This window comes from Rutilus rutilus, assembly GCF_951802725.1.
Source record: "Rutilus rutilus genome assembly, chromosome: 9".
NCBI classification, from domain to species: Eukaryota; Metazoa; Chordata; class Actinopteri; order Cypriniformes; family Leuciscidae; genus Rutilus; species Rutilus rutilus.
Window position 1 is genome coordinate 6,853,332 of NC_140223.1, and position 18,068 is coordinate 6,871,399.

The 18,068-nt window shown below is 39.5% G+C and overlaps 1 protein-coding gene across 3 annotated transcripts in view; it reads right to left on the bottom strand.

The window, feature by feature from the left end:
* The window catches only part of LOC311296631 (zinc finger BED domain-containing protein 4-like), a 151,234-nt gene that overhangs the window by 9,347 nt on the left and 123,819 nt on the right, over positions 1 to 18,068 (bottom strand). Inside the window, exons 1-2 of one of the 3 annotated variants that reach the window (XM_084418487.1) lie at positions 14,502 to 14,712; positions 14,122 to 14,343 (exon numbers count right to left, since the gene is read on the bottom strand). The exons of 1 other annotated variant lie outside the window; for it this stretch is intronic. In XM_084418487.1, coding sequence (XP_084274613.1) covers positions 14,122 to 14,206 — 85 coding nt within the window. In that variant the 5' untranslated portion in view covers positions 14,207 to 14,343; positions 14,502 to 14,712. Of the gene's footprint in view, positions 1 to 14,121; positions 14,344 to 14,501; positions 14,713 to 18,068 lie in introns of those variants that run through there. One more of the 3 variants, XM_084418489.1, reaches the window with a different exon arrangement.

Here is an 18,068-nt window from a genome sequence, read left to right on the forward strand (position 1 = left end):
GTTCGCTTGCACATACAGCTTACGACGCTGCCTATAAATATCCTTGTCATCGGACAGGTCATTTGCAATAATATGGCCAAGATATGTAATATCTGTGCATACATCAAGTACAGTACCAGATAGATAAAAATCAGGAAAATGTGAATGTCTATCTTCTCTACTTCTTATAGTCATAATTTTACTCTTTTTTTGGATTATACTTTATATCAAAATCTGCGCCATACTGTGTGCATAGTCTCAAAAGCTGTTGTATACCAGCACTATATGGGCTAAAAAAATGACCAAGTCATCAGCGTACATAAGGTGATTAATTAGTGAGTCACCAACCCTACAACCTGTACCACAAGCATTTAAAATCATAGACAAATCATTCATATACACATTAAAAAGAAAAGGAGACAAAATTCCACCCTGGCGTACCCCATTGGTCACTTTAAAGGGTCATGAAACCCCCCTCTTTCAGCTCAAGTCTAGCTCACAATCTTTTTGAAAAATGCAACTTAGATGGGCGTGGATGGCTGTGATAAGAAGGGAGGGGAGTGGGTGTGGTCAAAGCCAGTGGCCCATGCATATCGACTGTCACTAAAAATCAGTGGTAAACGTGAGGAAATGCTAGATTATTTTTTAACTGGCAAAGTTAAAGTATCATGAAATACACTGACACCTTATTTTTTGTCCTTTCAAAAGTAACTGAATGCCCTGCTACACATATTAGCCTACTACAGTAATCATAATTCTATTTAAAACATATAAATATACATGCATATGTATAATTATGCCATTATAAAATATATATTTGTTTATATACACACCATAAATGCATATATTTGAAAATAATAAATTTTCCGCTTAATAAAAAAAAGTTCCGTACATAGCCTAGAGATCTACGCCCCCCTAAACCCACATAATAAAGATGGACAGTGACATAGAAATTTGCACAAACTAAGCATACGTTCCATACACTTGAGGTATAGGGAATGTGAAGGTACTTCACGTGTTGCATTATGGGACGTGGGCGCCATCTTAGGAGGCACGATCTCTGTTTACCTTTTCGCCGCCCGTTGCTATGACATGTAATAGTTAGTGTGTTTGGCTAAAACGAGGTAAAATTGAAGAAGAACGGAAGAAATTTAAAGAAAAAGAGAAGGGACCCTATCGGGAGAAACTAAATGCCACTGCCAAAAACATTATTTGGACAAAACTGTCCGCGATAAACAACGTTGATCCATATTATTTAGCAGCCCAAGACTGGATTAACGTTACAGATCCAGACGCACTAACGTTACCTCCGCTCACAAATCTGGACATCGTTAACCTTGTTTTTGAATTGAGTGCGTACACTTTGCAGGAGTTTAAGAGCTATACATCCCTTCAAAATAGACTGATGTATCTTTGCCCATCCCAGTTTATGTGTAACGTTACTTAAAAGAGTCTTTGTGGATGCAATCACATAGACTGTAAAAAAAATAGTGCAATCAGTAGAAAAACAGATACAAGCCACTTAATGTACTTATTAAGCAGTTATATAAAACCTTGATTCACAAACATTTTAAAAAGGCATGTAAAAAGATGTACAGAATATCAAAACAAATTGTTAATTGAAAACAAAATAAATATAATTTATTTGATTCATGCAATGTGGCCTGGCTTTATCGTCTGCTAACATGAACCGCAAAATCAACATAATTCATCAACTATCCTACAAGTCATCAAGGAATATACAATACAAAACCTCTAGCTTTGTACAACTTTTAACAAACGTTTTTACAAACCAGTTGATTTAGCAATCACTGCTCAACACTTGGACACATGTTTGAGCACAGCAGACTAACGTTATGACAACTTTATCCAAGAAAACCACAGTCTCACCCTCACATGGCAGAACCATATTTATGGGAATTTAAGAAGACAATATTTTGTATTTGTTTATTAAAATTTCCTCATTATTGCGGCAACCCACGCGATCTGGCGTCTTCTCGTCAACTCCTCCACCTGCTTCCCTTCCTTTGTTTATTTTCCTCCCTGAACGATCGTGTGATCTGCTATGGCAGTTCTTGATCGAGCAACACTGACCAACAATAACGCTGTTATTAAAAACTCGACAGAAAATCCAAAAACAGCCTCCTCCTACACACGAATTCAACTACAGCGGGTAGAGCGGGATAGGGCGCGATCCTCTCAATATGGCGGCGGACGCATAATGTATCACGGCGTGACGTCACCTTCACATTCCCTATTATCAAAATATCTAAATTATAATAATGAGTGATTATTTAACAAAAGGCAAGTAAAACGGTCAGAGTTACGTTTTAGACACACACACACACACACACACACACACACACACACACCTCTGAAGCAATAGAAAAGTCCTCGGACCGCATCACTCGCAAGAAACCGGCATTGTTGTACAAGGTCGAAGTCCACCATTCTCCCGTTGAATGGTCGCTACTAGGGATGCACCGATGTGAAAATTGTGGCCGATACCGATAACCGATATTAATATTGCTGTTATGGCCGATACCGATATTTACCGATGTCGATATCTCTGTATAGAAAACAAATTTTAATGATTATCAAATAAAGAGCTATTTTCCAAAACACATTTTTTTTACTTTAGAAATGACTGATATTGGGCACCTTTACCTGTGTGCAAAATATGTCACACATACACACATTGCATTGCATATAATGTGTGCTGGTCAACTTGTCTAAAATTAAGAAACCCTTAGAAAACAGTAAAAAAAAACAAAAAAAACAGGAACATGTGTACAATTAAGATAGGCTACTTCATTTATTATTCCAATATCCAAATATTATTCTAAAAAATACCACAGGGAAAAGGGCTTCTTGTGACTGTCTTTGCGTTTGAACATTGCACATGTTAAACAGGACACGCAGCTGAATAAATGTTAGCCAATACAAACATATTTATAGAAAACAGTTGACAATGAATAGACAGGAGTCCAATAATAGCATAACGAATCACTTATTCTAAAAATAATAACAAGTAGGCTATAAGACGAATCCGACATATGGGCTGTGTTAACAGTAAAACGTCCGTCATTTAACGAATTTTAAAAACACGGATGGATAATACAAAATGCTTTCTGACATTTTGACAGAAAAAAACAAACAAGCAAGAACAAAATTTAAACTTAGCCCGTTTTCATTTTACAATTATCTTCTCTCTCTATGTGCGCGCGTCCGTGTTTGTGAGAGAGAGCTCGCGCAGCACCGGTAGCCTACTTTTTTAATCCATAAGTAACGAACGCGATAGTTTTCATACAAACTAAATATGTAACATAATTAGGTAGGCTACTTTAGTTATTATTAACACAATAACACATGAAAAATAGTGCTTTCTGCTTAGCCCGTTTTCATTTTACAATTATCTTCTCTCTCTATGTGCGCGCGTCCGTGTTTGTGAGAGAGAGCTCGCGCAGCACCGGTAGCCTACTTTTTTAATCCATAAGTAACGAACGCGATAGTTTTCATACAAACTAAATATGTAACATAATTAGGTAGGCTACTTTAGTTATTATTAACACAATAACACATGAAGGCTACGTTTCTCAACACTGAGAATGAATAAATAAACGCCTGTTTCTCCACTCGCGCTTATCAGAATCCACAAATCACACGCGCTGTCACTTTTGAGAAAAATCTAATTCGAATGGGTATCATATATCAAGCAATATATTCAAATGTCTACGAGTCAAAAAACGATCAGTCAAAAATGTGTCATGAGGAGGAAAAAAACATAAGTGGCACTGGACTGCATTAACAATGTTACGGACGTGAGCGCTCTCGGCACTTAAAAACTGCTTTAAAACTTTCACAGAGACCTCAAGCAGAAAGCACAAAGCCTGTCTTTAAATTTAATTTCGTTTTGTATTAATTGTATCTTAATTTTGATCAATGTTTCATCAACGAATTGCATTGGATTTAATAAATAAAAAGTATATATACTAGAAAATATTTAATCAGGACAGAGGCGACGGCGCGTGAACCTGGAGCGCGTCTCATAAATGAACCAAAATCTAATTGTATCTTAATTGTGATCAATGTTTCATCAACGAATTGAATTGGATTTAATAAATAAAAAGTAAATATACTAGAAAATATTTAATCAGGACAGAGGCGACGGCGCGTGAACCTGGAGCGCGTCTCATAAATGAACCGAAACCTACCTGCCTCACAGACCTGAGACATATATAGAAAGCTTGAAACTTCTATTTTTAAACAGAACAATTCAAAATGAAAGAAAACAGACTGTTCTCTGCTTATGTCATCTGTATGAAATGTGTATTTCTCTCACATCAACCTCTTCAGCTTCACACATTAAATATCGGCCTGTTCACATCGGCCATATTTTGACATCGGAACGATACCGATGTGTAAAAAAATGACCATATCGGCCGATATTATATCGGCGGCCGATATATCGTGCACCACTAGTCGCTACACACGCATAGTTTAGATGTGTCCGTGGTTGATGGCCAACCAACCGCCCGCAGTCAGAGTCCAGCCCTGGCAGCATCGCGGGGAAAGATGCACTGGAACTTTTGCACCACGAAAACAAACGCGCGTCCCATCATTACCTCTCTCATCTACTACGCGAAATCACAATTTGACATGTCTGTGGAAAGTTCCACGTGGTGTCATGAATAATTAAGAGCAGTGTCTTCTCATTGGATAAGAAAACTCAGTCATGAATAATGAGACACCGATGAGTCATCAGAGTACTATAGTGCTCTGCCACGTCACAGCCTGTGACGTGGACGTGATGAAGATTTTAAACCCGGAAGACGAAAATAGCGGAAAAAAACTAAAATGTAGCCATTTTCCCCCTACTATTAAATCTAACAGATGCTAACATTGTCTTCAATGGTGTTCAACACACATACCTCTGTTAAAATCTCAGAAAATTTGGTTTAGGGTTTCATGACCCTTTAAAGGAGACATATCATGCTTTTAAATTGTTCCTTTTTACATATAAATCATACATTTGTAGTCTATATAAAGCGGAACTGCAATGCTTGGGTCTGAATTCCTCATTATTATAGCTCCACATGCCCCTTTTCTACCCATTTTCTGATGTGCGTCTGAGAGCAACTCGTTTTGGTGCGGTCTCTTTAAATACAATTGAGACGCTTCATACCCCGCCCCCTCTCCAGGTTGCAGAGGTTCAACTCCACCCCGTTCGGCCATTTTTGTAGTTTGATAGCAGAGATACGATTATCTAGCGGCACAGAAACTTTTTATTCACACGTTATTAACAAAATGTCAACAACGGAAGACTTGTCCAGCCAGCCTTACATGTTCGAGCCAGAGTCGGAGCCAGAGCGAGATGAAAATGAAGACGACGAACCTGCAGAACAACGTCTTCATATGGATGTATCGCAATGGTGTGTGTACTGTATTTACACATGAAAGTTTGGTCTTCCGACCTTTTACCACCGTGTCGATTTATTTTGATTAATATGTGCGAGGGAGAGAGAGCAAGACAGCGTCTAGTTTGGAGACGGTGATGTCTTGTTTTACACTTTCGCCTGGCTCTGAAGAGAGTGAGCGTGCGCGAGACCGGGTCTCTCTCTCTCTGCTCGTTCTTTCAGTTAAACATGCGCCCTTGTCACAAGCGCGGCAGTTTATCTACATTAGACGGTGTAATGAAGCGTGTGGGTTACTACATCCAACAACCGAACATTTTAACTTACTCTCTCGTAACTTCTGCATCCTTTAGTTTGGACTACAAAATTGCAGCGAGAAATAAAAATGGCGGATTGCTCGAAGTGTTGGGCCGGAAGTCGATGTCCTTATTTGGCAGTTCCGCTGCAAATACTGTGACGTAATAGTTCAAAAAACGTCATAGATAACAGAAAAATCGGAACAGGTTGAAAAATATGACCAAAACAGAATCTAAAGATATCAACGAAGCACCTGAAGAGAATAATTTCATATTTTCTGTACTTCTAAACACTCCAAATATACAACAAAATGCATGTAAGGGCTAAAAAAGTGCATTTGGCATGATATGTCCCCTTTAAAGGGAGCCGTTGTTACACTCCCCCATTTAACTCTCATTAGGCTTGTTCGACTTGAACCGGCGCTGCACAGACCGATCGGTGAATGACATCAAAGTACCGCGAGAGCGAATAGAAAGTAGACGGCTCCTTATGCTTTTGAATTGCTCTCGCGGTACTTTGATGTCATAAACCGATCGGTCTGTGCAGCGCCGGTTCAAGTCGAACAAGCCTATTGTCTGATGAGAATACCAATAGACCAAGATTCTAATAAAAAAACCAGGGACCCCACTTTTACTTTTTGATTAACACGGTCAAATGCTTTAGAAGCATCAATGAATTTTGTGGAATTTTGTTTATTATATCTATCTAAAATTTCCTTTAGTGCAAAAATACATAAATCAGTACCATGCTTTCGTTTAAAACCAAATTGATTATCCATAGACAGGACGTAACTCTCAAGTCTACACAGAATAACGGTCTCCAGCACTTTTGACATAACACTGGCCAAAGCTATTGGCCTATAATTATCTGAGCTATTCAGCTTCCCCACTTTATCCTTGATAACAGGTACCAGCTCAACAGACAGCATAGAATCAGGTAACTCTCCATGAACAAAAAACCCTGTGTAGCACATAGCCACCAGAGGACACAGTTTCTTGCTGGCAAGTTTAAGATGTTCAGCTGTAATATGATCCGGACCACATGCCTTATTATCTCTTAGCTTCAATATTGCTTCATGGATTTCAGAAGAAGTAATAACAACATCATCATTATACTCCACATTATCCACCACAAACAGATTACTTTTTACACAGTTAAGTAGTTCACAATAATGTTTCCGCCATAACTGTGAAATTTCATCAGGACCACTCACACCATCTATATTAGACGGAAGAGATGTTTTGCAATTATTAATAGTTTTAATTTCTTTCCAGAAATCATTAACATTATTATTTTGCAGCTTCCATGCCAGTGAATCAGACCTCATAATGTTTTCATTTCTTTTAATATAGCGAGGTGCACATTTAAATCTGGCATTAGTGCTTTTTTTTTGTTTCAAACAAGGGGCCATGCCTACTTTTGCCTGACTCAGCCCATTTTTTAAAAGCATTACGGGCCTCTACAGCTCTTCTACGTGTTCCTTCCACCCTGGCTTAACAATGGACAAATTTTTCCTAGGTTTATATAGAGGCCTACTCGAAAAACTGAGAGACTCCACAATAGCTTCATACAGGGAACATAAAGCCTTACAGTGTTGTACATTCTTACAATTCATATCCCGACACAATAAGGCATCTTTTGGAACCTCAATATTGCCCAGCAAAGCATCTGAATGATCAACATACCTATTAAGATCTTTCTTAGAAATTTTTGACCAATTTATTTTCTCTACATCAATGCCATTGTCCACAGGCAACAACACCGGTATAGTGCCCGTGTTCACCACCATGAAAAAGGGTATATGGTCCGTAGTAGCCAGATCATACTCAATCTTCATTATCTCAATGGAGTCATGGGCATCCACTGTACAAAGGCAGTGATCTAGCCAGGAAGTAGAGTGCCAGGCCTCGCTGATATAAGTATAACTATCATTTGGCAATAGTACCTTACTAGATAAAATTAATCCACTGTCTGTACAAATGCATTAAATGATTACCAAATAAGGAGTTTGCATCAGTAATGTCAGCATTCATGTCACCTAAAACTTATATGCAGGTGGATGAATTATCCTGAATAAAAGACATGATAAATGCCAATCTACTGAGGTACTCATCCTCATTATATATGCACTCATATGGCGTATAAACATTCAAAATTATTATCTTCCTGTCATTACAACACAGCTCAATACCAATGGCCCAATCAACTCCCAATCTTATAACATTGACCAACTGATCATATTTTTTATTCCACAACGTAGCAACCCCCCCAGGAATTCTCCCCCGGACAACTTTAGCACTTAAGTCTGTTGTTGATTCACCGCTCCATGAAAGTTTCTATGCAGGGAATTTAATCCATCCAGTTCTTGTTTAGCAAGGAACGTCTCCTGGACACACAAAATGCCACATCTCTCCATCAATTTGTCCACAACGACACGGCGTGATTTATCAGTATCACTGTGGCCAACACGCAGTCCACACGCATTATAAGACACAACACAAATGTTCATATAGATGAATTAATTACATAGCAGCAACTGCAGACTGACTCCCGTGTGGAGCTACAAGTGTACCATGACAATCCAGTTCACCCCCCCGCTCATTACCCAAGACTTTGGAGCCACGGGCCTCATAATAGCGGCGAACATAAGTCCCGTCTGGCCAGAGGTTTGGATTGTATATATCAGCAACATTGTTACATTCCGCAGTAATGTGAAATGAGCCATACCTGCTATGGGCTGTCTCGATCTTCCGACACGTCACTATTCCATTCTCCAGTTTCTCAGATAAATATCCACGTAGCGTGTCTGCATCCAGCGTGGGAGAAAACCTAGTGGCAAACATTCACCAACTTTGTTTTCACCACTCCAATGTTGCTCTCAGTACCGGTTCCAATTATTCCCACATTCCTCTGCCCACGTTTAAGATGACTTTGCTTGTTGTGGGATTTCCGTGGCACAGTTACTTTATGGGACCCCGACTTTTTGCGACCTTCTTTCACAACAACGCTCCACTGTGAGGACTGTATTTGTGATCGTGGCGATGTTACTGCTACATCCAGGAGCTCCTGCTGTTGAGCGGAACCCTCCAGTCCCTTCACCCCCCCCACATGAGCTACTGGCGATCTCAGTATCCAGACCCAGGTGACAAGACTTCCCTGCGGGAGACGGTGTTAACTCCTCCTGTCGATCAGGGCCTGCTAGCCCCGACACCCCTTCTCGTGCGGTGCCATCAGCCCCTATAACATAACCCGATGTGCAGTGCGTTTCCACCGCTGTCACTCGGCGATCCATGGTCGCAACAATTGTCCCCAAGTTTTCACCCACTTCTGCCTGTATTTGCAATGCCCTCCTCAGGCCAGAAACTTCTTGGTTCAGCTGCTCCATTCGACTAAGCAACGCCGAGGCATCCATATGGCCAAATCCCACAGGTGGCAGTTCATCCAAATAATGTGAAACAAACCGCGGAATATTCTCACCACACTCATTTAGAACCTTCAAACAGGCCTTGATATTATTCACGTCCTTCTGTGGGCCTTTGTGTCCGATACAGCGTAGCGTGGTATCCGGGCATACATCAAACAAAAGCCGCTTGGACTCCTCTATCCACTCAGATGAAAAGTTATTAGTTGCTAGCAAAACAATCTCATAATGGCTTAATGTCTTCATTTTAACCACGATGAAATTTAACAGTTCATCTTCCACTATCACCTTCCCATTGCCCGTTTTATAAATTGCAGGTTTTGTACGGGGGCAAGCCGAGCCTCCACCAGCGGCTCTCACCAACACTGCCGCCATGACGTCATGTCCTGATTGACCAAAAAACCAACTACTTGAGATCTGATTACATAACTCCTAACACAAATTAAGACATAACTGTCCCTATAAATTTGTCAGAATAAAATAGTGCTCAAATACTGAAACTTGAGTCTTATATCATTTTAATGATGTATAGTTTGTCAAGGTAATAACATTACATCTAATAGTAACTTTAAACTATTTAAACAAAGAACATAGGCATAATTTACGGGTGGGACGGCTGGGTCATGTCCCCACCACTTTTTGCCAGGGTCGATATTGTCCCCACCAATTTTAAAACATCTCACGGCACAAATAATAATTCATTACATTTATATAGCGCTGTTCTCTGCACTCAAAGCGCTTTACATAGAAAGGGGGATCTCCTCAACCACCACCAATGTGCACCATCCACCTGGATGATGCGACGGCAGCCATATTAAGCCAGAACGCCCACCACACACCAGCTTACTGGTGGAGAGGAGACAGTGATGAAGCCAATCAGTATTATGGGGATGATTAGGAGGCCATGATGGACAGAGGCCACTGGGCAAATTTGTCCAGGATGCCGGGGTTACACCCCTACTCTTTCGAAAGACATCCTGGGATTTTTAATGACAACAGAGAGTCAGGACCTCGGTTTTACGTCTCATCCGAAGGACGGTGCTCTTTGACAGTATAGTGTCCCCATCACTATACTGGGGCATTAGGACCCACACAGACCACAGGGTGAGCGCCCCCTACTGGCCTCACTAACACCTCTTCCAGCAGCAACCTGCTTTTCTCAGGAGGTCTCCCATCCAGGTACTAACCAGGCTCAGCCCTGCTTAGCTTCAGTGGGCAACCAGTCTTGGGCTACAGGGTGACATGGCTGCTGACAAATGTAGCCTGGTTCTACCAGACTCTCCTACATTTCATTTGTACAGAGAGTCTGGCCTCTCTCCATTGACAAGCGTTAACTTCCTTGTAGGCGGGTACTCTGTTGAAGTTTAAAACTATTGGATCTGCCCAGAGTCACTCTGGATCTGCCATAACCAATCGCTAACGTATGGTCGTGACGAACCCCGTGGGGAGGAGGGACACAACATCATGGCCACCAACAAAACTCAGCAAAGATTGTTCTTGCTCCGGCTTTAACTTCTGGATATTCGGCAGTGTTGCCACAACGGACCGAATGGCTTCGCTCACATCTTTCTCCGTTGCCATTACTGAACTACAACTCAAACTAACACATGACATCAATGTCATCGTTCTCAGCCACTCCCTCTGTTCGATGATTGGACCGCCAAAAAGAAAACCAAAGAATACACCACAATCCCAGACGTAGTACTGAAGGGAAATAAAATTGAGCGGAAGTACGCAGGAGGGTGGAGCCAGGCTAGCACGAATGTACCAATTCAACAAATAAATAAAACAAGTTAACTGGCAGAGCTAGCCTAGAAATCTAGATGCACCCTAGTGGCAGAAAAATTTATTTTGCAGCCAGGGCAGTCTAGCAACTCTCAATAGACCTTCTAGCTGCAAAAACCTAAATTGGGTCAGGCGGGGCGGGCTTAACATATGACGACAGAGTTGCGACGGGTACCTGCCTGCGACTTGAAAACAAAGAATAACGGCTGCTGGAGAACAGTTTTTCGAATCGGCTTTGTCCGCGACTCTGGAGGACTTGGAGTTAGGTTTTTCTTTGAAAAAGGAGCAAAGAACGACACTTAAGTCATTCTTAAAAAAAGGAAGATGTGTTCGTCGTTTTGCCGGCCAGATATGGCAAAAGTTGAATCTATCAACTAGCTCCGCTGTTGGGAAAACACTCTGGTTGGTTGTAGCGCTGTCCTATTGCGTGCAGAGGGAATTTGAAAGACAGCCGTTTATCCCGCCCCTCGGAGTGAGCGTGTCTATGGTGAGTTGCCAGACTAAACATCTTGATGTAGGTCTGGCTTGCCAGGCGATGGCAGAGCATTAATTTAGTTAGTTTTTTAAATAAGAGACGTTCTAGCGCTGAAAAGTGTTTTTTAAATCAAGTGATCAAAGTGCTCGTTGCCGCTGCGATCAGTGGCGCGGCCGCAAATACAGTGTTTTTCTCGTGTGGCTCGCGCACACGCCGCTCTGTCTTCACTCGGACGTGCGCTTCAATCAGTTGCGGATACTCTCTATTCGTTCTGGTGAAATCATAAAACATCATGCACACAAATGTGTCCCTGCTTGATATACAACCACTGATAAACATAATTGGTTTTGATGAGAAAAAAAAAAAAAAAACTATATGAAAAAAAAAAACCTATACGAGTGCGGATTCGAACTCAGAACCTTTGACATAGCCTTTAAACAACAAATGTAGTATGTAAATGTACTACTTAAATCGATTGCTGGACATCGTAATGTTATTGTACATATATCTGATTTAGCATTGTATTAGCAACCCCCACCTGTCCCACACACTTTTTAAAACAAAGTTACGCCACTGACAAAGAACGATTCAGTTCGTCGGCGTCCTCATGCGGCTAACAGTTAGCCTACATACTTAAATCTAAATGAATTGTCTTTCAGTACGACAAATCAAAACATGGACTCTGGTCTCCTTCCTCACCGCCACGATCACTCAAAGTTGAAGGTGGTGTTTCTGGTTCTTCCATCTCGAAACAAATTAACAAAGCTCAAGTGTTCTCAATGGAGGCAGGCAGCAGAGCGAAAGGCAGAACAGGAGCACGCGCATTCTTCTTGATCACTTGATTCATCACACTTCATCAAACCTGGTGACAGAGCCATCTACCGCTCTGGCAGTCATAATGTGAGTTTGGAATGATTCGTAAAATTTTTTAATTGTAACGATGCAGCACATAAAAAATGTATCGGAGTAAAAGTGTTAAACTCATCGAAAATATGTACTGAAGTAAAAGTGGAAGTAGGAGAAAAAATAATACTCTAGCAGGGTTCCAGACTGCGACCATGTTTTGAGAATGTCCGAGTTAAAATTTTATGTGCTCGCATTTGTGCGAGTGCATGGTCATGTATACTCAGTTAAATTCACGCATGAATTTTCCTGCATTGAACTTGTTTTAGCACCCGCCAAAGTGAATTTTTGACCCGCCAAATTTCTTATTTGATCGGTGAGTAATGCAGATGAATTGCCGCGCTTGTGACAGGGCGCATGTTTAACTGAAAGAACGAGCAAAGAGATAGAGAGACCCGGTCGCGCGCGCACTCTCTCGCTTCGGAGCTAGGCGAAAGTGTAAACAAGACTTCACCGTCTCCAAACTAAGCGCTGTCTTGCTCTCTCTCCCTCGCACATATTAATCAAAATAAATCGACACGGTGGTAAAAGGTCGGAAGACCAAAGTTTCATGCGGAGCATTCGGAGATTTTTTTTTTCCTGAAATAGCCTACCGCTGGGTGTGAATTGTGCTAAATAAGTTGCCTTATCTTCTCTGAAAAGCGTTCCGGAAATTCAGCTGACATAAAACAACACTTTAATTAAACGAAAAAAACTATCCAGTGATGAAATGTTTTGTGTGTTGACACAGATGTCCATGACCTCCTAACTGCTGGAATAATCACACAACGCGCATGACCGGTCCAATTCGCGAACTAATGACTCCTTTGAACCGATTAATTTTAATGAATGGTTAAAACAACTGATCTTTCCAACAGTGAACTCAGGAGACGTCTGAATCGGTGTATAACTAATCAGTAACAATTTACAATAAGGTTCTATTTATTACATAAATTACATAAAAAGTAGGCTACAGTTTGCTTACTCACGCTCAAGTTTTAAAATAAATAAAACCACTTGTTTTTTTGAAAAGCATATGACTACATTTTTCCACACAGTGCTATCAAGAATCGATAAGAGAATCGATAAAGAATCGGATCGATAATCAGAATCGTCAGTGGCATTATTATTGATAAAATCTTATCAATTCTCATCCCTATGTAAAGACAGAAAAATTATAATCAAACATTAAAGAACATACATGTTTTTTTAATAGTTTTTTTGAGAGTTAAAAGATTGAAACATTTTGCTAACATGAGGTCTTGTGTCACTGTCAGTCTTTTTACATCAGTGCAAAACTAGGGTATGCAGATTATGACCACTATTCATCAGCATGCATTGATTAATCCCATGGGTATGTAGCAAAAAAAAAAAAAGGCACGACCAAATCATATGCTGGTGCGACCAACTGAGAAAGTTGGTAGCACCAGTGCAACCAGTGGAAAAGTTAGTCTGGAGCCCTGTCTAGTAAAGTACAGATACAGCCTTTTAGTAGTACAGTAGTGAAGTAGTTCTACTTCGTTACTATACACATCTCTGTATAGCACCCTCATTCAAAAGGCAATTTGACCGAAAACGAAAATACGGTCAAACTTAAAAGTGACGTTTCCATCCTGATTATGCTTTTAAACAAAATTGCCTCGGGTAGATTAACAAAAAAGACCCTAGGTTGCAATTTGGCGAGAGTTACGCTTTAATGTAATCAAAATGTTAATGACAATTGCTATTATTCAAGGTTAAGATCATTTAGACATTATTTATCACCCCTACATTGTGCATTGTTTTCCAGCCACTAATCAGTTTAAATGACTGCTGGGGGGAAAATGTTACCAGGCTTAAATAATGAAGAATCAAGAATGGACACCAACCTATTTGTTCCTCGGTATCTTCATGTTTTATTCTGGATGGTTCTGGATCACTCAAGTCTTCAATCTCCTCTTTAATAAACTCCATCTTTAACAGTCACACAGATTTCAGCTGCTACTCCTGGAGTTTGTCCTTCTCTTGTAGGATGATGGGAATATTCCCAGTATTGGTGAACTGTTGTGTCAGTGTGAGTTGTGATCATACCGTTGCCCACAGGACCAGATCTAGCAAATTTGAAAAGAACTTAGTGAATTTATAAAATACTTAAATTACATTGAAACATATCTATTAGGCTAGATGTTAGAATACAGGGTCTTTTTATATGGTTTTATAGACAATACTAAACCAGAGCACATGTTACGTTTTATATCGTAGTACTTACATCAATTCTGGAGCAGATTAATGCCAAACTCTACAAACTGGGAACATCTCTCACATCCAGACTGTAAATAAACGGCATCTGGCGTCAGTTTTAGCTTGAACTGGTCAGATTTACAGCACTCGTGTCTCGCGCTACGCTTCCAGGTTTGTTGTTCCTTTTGGATTTGTTAGGGTTGCCAGAACTAGCGAAATTGCTAAGCAAAACCATCGGTAAAACCACGGACTTGGCAACCTCCATTTGTAAAGCAAACCTGAAAACTCTTTAGCGTATTGCTGCCATCTATTGGATATTCCTAGCAATTTACCCACACATGGGACATATAGATATTAAATTAACATCAGTGGCAGTGGGCACCTTGATATTTGATGTCAAAAGTTAGTCAAGACTTGATCAAGATACTGCATATCATTTTAAGGTCAGTTTGAAAGGCAATGTCTTCCAGTGGTAATTAGGTGAAAAGAGAAAATGAATACCCACACTGAAATTGGTTTATGTATGCAGGTCAATATTGACATTCATTTTACATCAAACCAATGTCATGGATTGATTTTGACATCAATTTGATGTTTTTTCAACATAAATTGCCCACTGGGATTTTATTGATCTATAAGCATTTAGTTAACACAATGCTAAATCATAAATCAGATGTATGTACAATAACATTACGATGTCCAGCAATCGATTTAAATAGTAGGGGAGAGCGGGGCACAAAGTAACACTTTTTGACTTTCTCGGTTTGTGTAAATCTACTTATGGTTCAGAATATTTAGTTTTTCCCACATTAATTTCCCACATGTTTAGTACAATTATGTGGTTTTGTTTTATTAATACAGTATATACTTTTTTCTTGATATACCCTGAAAGAATGGAAGTGAAATGTGACAACATGCCCCATAGGTGGGGTACATTGTAACATGTGAGGGGCACATTGTAACATGACCATAAAACAGCTTAAAATGTTATCTGATCTAATAAAAAAATATACAAGACAAACTAAAATATTTTCTAAATAAAATACAATTATTAACTTTTTCAGATAAAATAATGGCATTTTTTAATAATTAAATATATACTCATTTTGGAGTTTTACAAACACAGGAAAACACAGCTATACAACATAGCTCAAAACAAATAAATAATTAGAACATTTACTCTCAGTCTTTATTCACCTTTTTCTCGTGTTTTCTCAATAGAATTAATAAAAGTATAGAATATAATAGCACATTTCTAATAGGGGCACATTGTAACGCAGTGTGACAACATGCCCCTCCTGCACAACTGGGATTTAAACCCTTCTAGATTCTTCTGCTAGAAAGCGAAGCATTAAAGAGCTATCTCAACTGTTAAATAACATATTGGAGATTAAAACAATATCAGATTTGTCTAATTTTAAATAAACACAAAAAATTGAGATGAAAAATTTACTTAAGTAAGAAATTTACTTTTGCTATGGTTTAATAAATGTCTATGGATATCTTCCAAAAAAAATTATAATTTTGGCGCAATTTTTTCTCTATATAGTGTTGATATGGAAACTAGTAAATACACCAAGTTTCGTCATGCTGGCATGTGTGGAAGTATTTAAAACAATTGTGTTACAACCCCGCGCTCCCCTACATTAAAGGGATAGTTCACTTTGAAAATAAATTTTGGTATGTTTTAGCTTACCTCAAGGGCATCCAAGATGTAGGTGTCTTTTTTTCCGCAGTAGTTTCAATTTGGATATTTTTAGGTCAAACCGTTCTTGTCTGTCAGTCATTTCATGCAGGTCTACGGTCACTGTCTCAAAGAGCATGCACAAAGTCCAAATTAAAACAATTCCCCATCGTCCAAATTAAACAATTCCCCATCGTAAGTACACATTGATGGCCTAAGACACGAAACGAGCGGTTTGTGTGAGAAAACGAACAGTATTTATATCGTTGTTATCTCTTGAAAACAGCACACGTCCAAATGATCTGACGGCGCGGGCGGGTATAGATGTATACACTAGATGTCGCTAGGCTACGGTTTCGTTCCAATGAACTGCAGTAGCCAAGGCGACATCTATGTTTATATCTATACCCGCCCGCGCCGTCAGATCATTTGGACGTGTGCTGTTTTCAAGAGATAACAACGATATAAATACTGTTCGTTTTCTCACACAAACCGCTCGTTTCGTGTCTTAGGCCATCAATGTGTACTTATGATGGGGAATTGTTTCATTTGGACGATGGGGAATTGTTTTAATTTGGACTCTGTGCTTGTGTTTTGAGACAGTGACCATCGACCTGCATTATATGACTGACAGACAAGAACGGTTTGACCTAAAAATATCAAAATTGAAACTACTGCGGAAAAAAAGACACCTACATCTTGGATGCCCTTGAGGAAAGCTAAAACATATCAAAAATTAATTTCAAAGTGAACTATCCCTTTAACATTGGGTTTAATTTGTCGTTTAATGAGGTCTAATATATGTTGTTAGTGGTGAGAATTTTCCCGTGAATAAATAGCCTACATAGAGACAACTCTTTTAAGCTCGATTTGGTCCTGTGGCAGAACTTTTGCCAAGTGTGTCAGGGGTTCTGGTTTCTAATCTGCACTCGTATAGGTTTTTTTCTCTCATCAAAACCGATTATGTTTATCAGTGGTTGTATATCAGGCAAGGACACGTTTGTGTGCATTTTGTTTTGTAATTTCACCGGAACGAATAGAGAGTCTACACAACGGATTGAAGCGCACGTCCGAGTGAAGACTGTGCGCAAGCCACAAGAGAACACAGTATCCGCGCCACTGATCGCAGCGGCAACGAGCACTTTGATCCCTTGATTTCAGAAACAACATTTCAGCGCTAGATCGCCTCTTATTTAACAAACGAACTAAATGAATGCTCTGCTAGTTAACTGGAGATGTTTTATTTATTTGTATTGGTACATTCGTGCCGCGAGATGTTTCAAAAGTGGTGGGGACATGTCCCACCCGTAAGTCACCTCATAGTTCAGCTTGGATAAAGATTTTTGAACTTTATAATGTTTAATATTATAATGTTTATTCTTTATCCTGGACAAAATTATTTCCAATCCATCAGCCCAAGTTTGAACAAACCCCCAAATCCTAATCAGTTTTTGGCTACGTCTCTTGAGATCATGACTTATCAATTCACAATGCTAATATAGAGCCTCTAAAAGTTATTCGTGTCACTTCATAAGATTGGTTATGACCCCATAGTAAACAAACAAAAAAATCCAGGAATAAGATTTAAATGTTTATTGCCTTTAATTATTGTGCCAGATGAAAGCATATGAATACAGTAAGGCATTAAACGGGACATTTTATAAATCAGGCAAATTGCACAGTTCTAAAATATGAAACCAGTAGAAACAGACTCTACAATAAACAGTCCACTCCCAATGAAAACAGTAGTATTAAAGAGATAGTTCACCCAAAAATGAAAATGTTATCATCATATTTATTCACCCTCAAGTTGTTCCAAACCTGTATGAGTTTCTTTCTTCTGCTGAACACAAAAGAAGATATTTTGAAGAATGTTGGTAACCAGACAGCTTAAAAAACACACACAAAAAA